Source organism: Cyprinodon tularosa, unplaced genomic scaffold (genome assembly GCF_016077235.1).
Source record: "Cyprinodon tularosa strain WSP-4 unplaced genomic scaffold, ASM1607723v1 ctg207, whole genome shotgun sequence".
Taxonomy (NCBI): domain Eukaryota; kingdom Metazoa; phylum Chordata; class Actinopteri; order Cyprinodontiformes; family Cyprinodontidae; genus Cyprinodon; species Cyprinodon tularosa.
In genome coordinates, this window is record NW_024038767.1 from 1,050,927 (window position 1) to 1,059,597 (window position 8,671).

General features: G+C 40.6%; 1 protein-coding gene across 1 annotated transcript; it reads left to right on the plus strand.

Moving 5' to 3' along the window:
* The first annotated feature begins 523 nt into the window (after positions 1–523).
* Positions 524–7,953, plus strand: pcare1 (photoreceptor cilium actin regulator 1). The gene is made up of 2 exons (XM_038285180.1): positions 524–4,116; positions 7,571–7,953. The coding sequence occupies exons 1-2, from the start codon at positions 839–841 to the stop codon at positions 7,692–7,694; spliced, it is 3,402 nt and encodes a 1,133-aa protein (XP_038141108.1). The 5' UTR covers positions 524–838; the 3' UTR covers positions 7,695–7,953.
* The last annotated feature ends 718 nt before the right edge of the window (positions 7,954–8,671 follow it).

Genomic DNA, 8,671 nt, shown 5'->3' on the forward strand with positions numbered 1-8,671 from the left:
AATTAATATAGCCGCACACAAGCCACAAATGGAAACATGTTTAATGCAATGCTGTTTAAACTAAAAGAAATGTAAATAAGTCAAAATAAACTAAAAAATAAAAAGTCTCATCTGTTTCCTATTCTGCAAAAAATATTTATATTGCCTGTAAAATATACCGGGCAGAAGAAGCTTGTACAATTTAAACTTATCTCTAAGACATTTATCTTTTTGAGTTTTACTTTTAAGAATTTCAAAAAGAACATTTTAAGTAAGGTTTAAGCTGTGACCTCAGTTGTAGATAACAACTTTAAGGGGTGTTGTGTGTGCCCAATGAATATGAATCACTATCACTGTTTTATTTTATTGAGCTATTTTCCTTTGTTTTGCTTCAAGGAAGGACCTAGCGACTAAACGATTGTTTAGCAGGCTATAAAAAGCCACCTTAGGCCAGCCCCTATTACACAAATGAGCTTATGTTCTTACAGTAGGTGAGTTTTATTTGGTTTAACGGGCCATATGGTCATGCGGAGGAGTTCACTGAAAGCCCCACTAATCCTTTCAGCCACTTCTCCTCAGCAAGGTACAGAGGGATGCATTTCAGATTAGTCTACACTAAAATTTTAATAAATGTGATGGGGCATACAGTGGATTTATTTTCCTTCTTTTGATGTGTGGAAGCAATTTTTGAAATGGATATATCTGCCTTCTGTTTCCGCAGGAGCTTTGTCCAAAGGGATTTTGTTGTTTGTGAAGCCTCGGCCATCTGAAAATGGCAGATACAGCAGGAGGATAAGGACCTTGGATGTGTTTTCATCCGTATTGGACATAAGTCATTCTGTATTTTCGAGATTTAAAGATGGGCTGCTCACCTTCCAAAGGTACCAATTTGGGCACTTTGGGAGCCATGAGGAAGGGGAGAATGTTACCATCCCTACCTCAAGAAAACAAGATAGATGAAGATGGAGGAGAGAACATTGAAACTGCAAAAGTGGATGCAAAAGGGAACAATGAATCTCCATATGTACAGATGTCTCAGAAGGAGGCACCTACAACGCCACAAAAAAAGAAACATGTCCCTGAAGAAGTGATTACAGAGGTAAAGCACATCGAAAAAGAGGCAAGAACAACAATGGAAAATGTCATGCTGCCAGTAAGAAAGGAGAAAAACTTTGAGTTGGTTGAGAAAAGATCTAACAGAAAACCAAAGAAAGCAGCTAAGGGTATTAAAGGTCCCAGAAAGAAAGACAACAACAAGATATCTACGGATCAAAAAGTGGACTTTCCAGAACCTTTAGTAAAGGCTCATCAAGCTGCATACAGCTTTTTGAATCCCAGCATAAATAAATATGATTCTGTACTTGGGCTTATGGAGCAAGCAACCGAGACTCAGATTTCCGTGCAGCAAATGGTAGCCTTCATGGCCTTACGCTACAAAGAAATAATTCAGGGACTGGAAGACATGGCAGAGGAAGGGGAAAGGGTTTTGAAAGAACATGGAGAACACCTTGCATGGCCAAGCCAAATGAAAAATCTCTCGTCTTCTGGCCCTCCTGTCACTGAATCTCCACCAGATTTGTTGCAAGAGCTGCTTCAATACACCACTCAGAGGATGAGGAGTGTGAGCCAAACTGTTGTTGGAATTGGAGACTCTGCTTTGGAGGAGGCAGTGGAATACTATAAGTCAGTGTTAAAACTTTTAGAAGAGAAACTGAAAATAAAACGTGCAGTGGAAGCCAGGTTGATGCGACTCTTAACCCGAATTGAAATTTCCTCTCTTCGCAAGCCTGGAGCTGAAGATTTAGCTTTGTTTAGTGAAGACAGTGGTATTGGGGCGGAGAATGAATCTCTTAACGGGTGCGACAAACGTCATAGACGAGAGAGTTGTGGGTCCACTGGGACAAACAGAACTCTGGTTAGTCCGATAGATTACAAATCTATGAACATCACTGGGGCATCCAGTGCAAAATATGTTACACAAATAAGTCCTAGTGTTTCACTCACCTCACTTAACTCGTTTGATTCGACATGTACTATAATGCCTAATGACCAAAGAGATTCACTGTTGGGATCAGTATCCTTAGATGACGGTGAAGATGATGATGATAATGATGAAGAACACCAAGATAAGGGTGTTGACAATGGAAAGGTGGCATTTAAAACACAATCAAATTCTTCAATTGTGAGTTGTGAAACCCCTCCACTCCGTCTACCAACTAAACGCATAGAAAATCGCCAAAATGTAGAAATGACTCTCAAAATGAAAAATGCAATAAGTGGTAAGATACAGTATGTTCAAAAGAACCCTTGCAGCAAGGGTAAAGCAGTCGGCAGTCCAAAGACCACGAGAAAAGACTGGACTGATGAGGAAGTGCAACATCCAAGGAGACCTCAAACAGCAGCAGCTGGTCGGAGGACAGAAATAAAAAAGAGCCCAGTTATCAGAGGACAACGTTCCCGGTCAGCAGAATCCTTGCGGAGTAAAGGGGAAGATCCTACTCTGTTTGAACTGGAAAGAACACAGAAGGCTTTAAATCAGAGGTTACAAAAGATGAGCAAAATAAAGGTGGGAGGAAACTCAAAGTCGGTTACATTTAAACAAACTCAAGAGAATTCACCAGCACAGTCTCCGTGTTTAACTCAAAAACAGGGTCTGCAAGGTAAGAACAGTAATAGAGAGCCACCTAGAGACAAGACAAGCCTGTCAAGGTACACCAATAAAAAAGAAAAGCCTTTCTGTGATGTTGAAGATAATAAACAGGAAGAAAAAACAACACCAGAGTGTCCTCAAAAAGTAACCCCACCACCAAGCCCTTCGTCATCACCACAACCATCTTCTGGCTTTCACAGGGGCAGAAATTCTGTCAAAAAACTGATTGATACCTTCAGCCAAGGTATAGAGATAAGAGAAGGTCCTAAAGTTCTTGGACCTTTAAAAGGAGTACAGAGGTGTGGTGTTCCTGTCTTACCCGGTTTAGGAAATGTAGAAGCGGTTCTTAGTATGGGAATGACCAGTTGTAGATCTGAGTGCACAACATCTGAAAAAATAGATTATTTAGATTTGGAGAACCTTCCCCCACCTCCTCCAGAAGTGTTAATGGACACTTCTTTTGAAAGCGCCCGAAGTGGATCAACTGCAAAAGAAGATGGAGTTTCAAAAGTTGGAAAGTCACCTGTACTGAAAAGGGCTGCTGTATCTCAACGTCTGAGGGCCTCAGTTCAAACTGGCACAGTATTGCCAAGTAAAGGGGGCTTACCACAGCAATCAAAGATTGTTTCTTCAGGCAAATCTACTCTTTTAAACGTCAGCCAGTCCAATGTTCACCCATATCAAGAAATAGAAACGGATTATTTACACCATCAAGCAAAAAAGATCTTACCCCAAGGGAAATCTTCAGACTTAGCAAAATCATCAGTGGGTTTGGTAGCAACCCCCAAAGTCCAAGGAAACTCTAATGTACATCATAATAGTAACATTTTTGTGCCTCGAGCTAATATCAGTGCCACTACAGTGCCTCCTTCTTCAGTTACCAATAGCCAACCACCTGCCACTCCACCTCTCTTTAGAGGACGGATGCTACCATCCACTCCTTCTACCCCAAGCAGCTTGCATAGAAGGCTTCCAAGCCCCCCATGTTTAAGAAAGGATGCTACAACCTCCTCAACAGAGAGCCTTCCTGTAAACAAGACACCATCTTTATCACCGGCTCTTCAGCGTAGACTTCACAATCCACCTGTTGCAAAGCAGAACCCAAGTACCTCCTACCCTTTCAAAGCGCCGTCTCCACCAGCCTCCCCAAAGTTACAGAGGTGTTCAAGGTCAAACAGCACTGAAGAATCAAGTGCACGGATGTTTAATAATGCTCGCTCCGTCTTCTGCCCAGTCTCACCATCCATGTTTGAAGCAAAGCAGTGTTCAGTTTCCCAACCAACTCAAGCATGGACTTCTAACAGAGTATCCCCTCATTCAAACTGTTTGGGAAGCCGAGGAAGGTTCCCTGTGTCTGTGCAAGGACCCCGGCCCTTTGTACGGCGCAGCCAATCAGACAGAAGGCCAAGTCTAAGTATGACATCACGATTTCAAGGGACTTCTGTGGCTCAAACTTGTGGAAGCGAACCAGCAATCTTTTCAAAGGGGTAAAGCTTATTTTGTTTCTAATACTTTCTAATACTTTCAAATAATTAAACATTAATTTTGGAGTTACCTAACATTTTTGCTTTGACAGTGAAAGAATGACAATTCAAGAACAAATAAAGAAGTATTACATTTAGAAGCTGCTCATTGGTGCAGTGGGTAGCATTGCTGCCTTGCAGCAAGAAGGTTCCGGGTTCCATTCCTGGCCCGGGGTCTTTGACTGTTAGGTTAACTGGCTCCTCTAAATTCTCCAGGAATGGTTGTTTGTCTCTGTGTTGCCCTGCGATGGACTGGTGACCTGTCCAGGGTGTACCCCGCCTCTTGTAGACAGCTGGAGATAGGCACCAGCGCACCTCATGACCCCATTTGGGATAAGCGTGATGGAAATATATAGGTATAGGTATGGAAGTTTGCCTAAATCAGATGAACAGCATTTGAAAGTTCAGCAGTCACCTGACTTAAGATACATGTTATCTTTATGGCAAAATTTAAGGCAAGGAGTTTTGACAATCACCTTGTAGTTTATACTATTTCTGTCTGTGAGTCTTAACTAATTCACCAATGGAATAGGTCTGAAGGTCACAATTAAAATATGTCTTTTTTTTGGTGTGCTGTTAGTAGGCGTCACATTGGTTCATCAATTTAGGAGCCTCAATAATTCATTCATCAGAGTTAAGTTTAATTAAAATAAAAAGAATCTGAAAAAGTTCAGGTATTATAATGATAGGATACACATGTGTACAAAATTGTTAGAAATTTAATCAAAGTAAAACAATGATTGTCACAGAAATAACTTGGATCTGACAAGAGCAATAATGAATGCAGATTTTAATGAAAATGTACTAATTAAGGTCAGACATTAATTCCAACCATATTTCAACTGAATAATTTTGACAATAAACAAGTGAAACAGGCCTGGACTAAAATAATGGCACCCTTAATGTAATATTTTATTGCACAAACATTTGAGGAAATCACTGCAATCAAATGATTCCTTTAACAGTCAATGAGACGTTTATATCTCAGCAGGTGTTTTTGACTTCTCCTCATGACCAAAATGCTCCAGTTGTCTCAGGTATGAAGGGTCCCTTTTCCAGACAGCATGTTTAAGCTCCTTCCAAAGATGCTCAATAGGATTTATGTCACGGCTCATAGAAAGGCATTTCAGTGTTCCAATGTTTTTTAAGACCCATGACCCGTGACTGAGACAAAGCTCTCTGACACCGGGCAGCACAAGGCTCTCTAGAGTTTCTTGATAGTCTTGAGATTTCATCATATCGTACAGAGATTCAGCACCCCTGTAACAGATGAAGCACAGCAGCCCCAAACATAACAAAACCTCATTGACCTTTCACAGAAGGGACAGAGGTGTTTTCTGGATATGCTTAATTTTTCCATCTGTGAATATATAGCTAATGTACCTTGGCAAAATGTTGAGATTTTGACACATCTGTCCATAGAACATTCTTGAAGAAGCTGTCAAAGAGTAGTTTGGCTAATTAAAATCTGGCGATTTATTTTTAACAATGGTGTTCACCTGTGCCGTCTCCATTAAAGGTACACTATGCAACCGGTGTTGATTTTCCAGCGAGGCTCCCCCCAGAGGGCGAAAGTAAAAGTGCACTGTCGTAAATATGCTCAGCTGTTCTCCTGGTTTCTCCGTCAAGCCAGGCGCGGTTGTTTTGAGCTTAGCAGCGAATGACTAATGCTACGTTCACACTGGACGTAGCTGGCGCGACAGAAGCAGCGAGTTTACATGCAAAGTCAATGGTTGACGCGCGTCAAGGCGCAACAAAAGGTCCAGCGGCGCGTTTTGAGCAGCAGGCGCAGCACGTCTGAGCAGCTGAAGCAGCGCATCGGGCGCGTTTAACGCAGCGAGAGAGACACAGCGCTGATGATCACTCCTCTTAAACAGTTTATTGACGCCTAAATTAACTTAAAATGCAGAAATCTGCCGGCAGAATATGCAGTTTGGATTATTTAGATGAAAAACACCTACCAGCTGCCGCGGTGAACCGCTGCTGATGAAGGGATCCATACTGTCGGCGCATCCCTGGTATGTGGGGGTCTGAGCGGCTCCGACAGAAAAAATATTGAAGGCAGGATAATAATCTGAATGAACTGACTGCACTGATTACGTTTTCAGGTGTATTTTCTCACTTAAACACATATTAAAACTACTTTATTCCCACTGATCACAGCAAATATAGCTGCAAGGCAGAGAAAGGTTAGTGAAGCTCCGCCTAATGCGCCTCAGACACACTTTTGCACCGCGCAGCCAGAGCAGCAAAGCTGCTTCAGCCTAGCGTCAGAACTAAACTGGTACAAGCAGTAAAAATGAAGCAGCAGACGTGCTTTTGCTGCGTGAACGTAGCATTACTGCACGAAGATTGCCACTGTGCTAACAACGAGAATGCTTTTAACTGGGGGGTGTAGCAGTTCTCGCCGTAAAGCAAGACTGACTCTCACGAGACTTCTGAGCCTGTGGGTGCGGGTCGGTGCTCCTGCAGTTTCAAGTGCAGTATTTCCCCCACAGACCACCAGGGCGGCCGAGAATACCTTTGTTCAACCTGAAATGACTCATTTAATCATCCAAAACGATATGGAACACATTAATTAACTGAAAAATGTTGCATAGTGTGCCTTTAAGGTCAATTAGGTTCTAGCAATGATGAATCGTTAGAACTCTGACATTCCTTTACCTTCAAAGTTCATCGTTAATATCCTTAGAAGTTTTTCTGTGCCATTTTTTCACCAGTCATAGTATCTATCGTTTTCTCCTATTTTATTTTTCCCGCTGCCATGGCTGGGGAGTTTGACTGAAGTCCCATAGATCTTTAATTTCTGAATAATATGTGCACCTGTAGTCACAGGAACATCATGCTGCTTGAAGAAGGTGTAATAGCCCTCATCTTTAACATGCTTATCTGTAACGTTCTTTATAATCTTCTGAGAAAACTCCCTCGCTTTAGAGCCGTCCAGGTTCTGCTGGTTAGGCAGTAATTAGGCTTGGATGAACCAGGGGAAATGTGGACTTTGAGTCACTCTGATTATCTTCATCTGATGCTGTATAAGACATTAAAATCTGACAATAGAAGCAAAAATGTAAGGAGCAAAAATAATTTTCAGCGACTGTGAAAAAAGTTGGTGTGCTGATTTATTGATAGCTATTAGAACTAATAAATACCATCAGTATGATTTATTTGGATACTGAGGTCCTTTCAAGTCCTTAAATTTTAGGGTTAAAAAAATATAAATATTTGTAGCCATCTAATGCTAGCAAGTAAATGTAAGTTGTTGTTCTGTGAGTTCAGATAAGTGTTGTTTTCCTCCAGAATTGTGCAGCATTACAGGATTTGTTCTAAATTTAAAGCAGCATTTCAGATAACAGCCAACTTAATTCTAACTGACACAGTACGCTTGTTACTGAAGTCCAATTTCTTTTTATTCCAACAGTCTAGATGATGATCCAGTCACGCACCGGGAATTATGGGGGAGCCAATCAGACCTCGGAGCAAAACCACGCTCTGCATCACAACCGGACCTGTGTGTTGTTGGACAGAGCTTACACAGGAGCTAAACAGGGCCAACACCAAGGCTGTGGGATTACAGCTTAGCGGGCCTTACTGTGGATTTAAACATGTTTTGTTCATTTCACTCAGAAGAGAAGAGGAGCTAATTCCATCCACCATGCCACGTAACACCTCCACAAAGTCTATTGGCTGGTTATTCATCAAGTAGTGATGCTGTTAACTGGCAATATTGAGTTTTTCTGCCAAGTCTTTGGTTTTTATGTTTACAAAAAGCAAGATGTGTTTAATAGTTAAGGAAGAATTTATATTTAAAAAAAAGGAAATCATACGTTGCTCAAATCTGATCAAGCTTACTTTCCTTTTCTTGTAGGTAACACCTAACAAAACAAAAAGCAAAGACAGTTTACACTCAATTTGAAACAAATACAGTATAAGATGGTGTAGAAAAGCAGACAAACATTTGTATAAAAGACTTAAAGGACTAAAAAAGATCAGAGTTGTGACCTTGTAATATTTTGTTTATGTGAGGATTTCTTTTTTTATGTAGTAATTGTTTGTATTTTTTTCAATTCTTTTATGTGTGCTATTTCTTTATTATTATTAATAATAAAATAACTTTAGCAAAGTTGTTAATGGCTTCATTTGTTCCATGACCAGTAGTTCATAATCTTAGCGTCACCGTTGGTACAGAAACACCTCATTTCCTAAACGATGGCAAACTTTCCAAATTTCCTCTTTTAATGATGGTTTAATTATGTTTTTTTTTTATGTCATTTAATACATTTTTACTTCTGCTACCTTTTGCTGCATGAAATAGTTTGATTTGATGAATGATCATTTTCAATTAGACCAGTATTGAATCCTGCCATGAAACCATTTTCCCAGCAGGCGGAGGGAAAAGCTTAAATGGGTGAAATAAAGATAAATGCAGTGTAATCACTGCTTGGATTGTGGCCATCTTTATGTTGAGGACTAAACTTTAATACACTCAGATTTTCCAGCTTTTTAAACTCTTCTGGAGAAG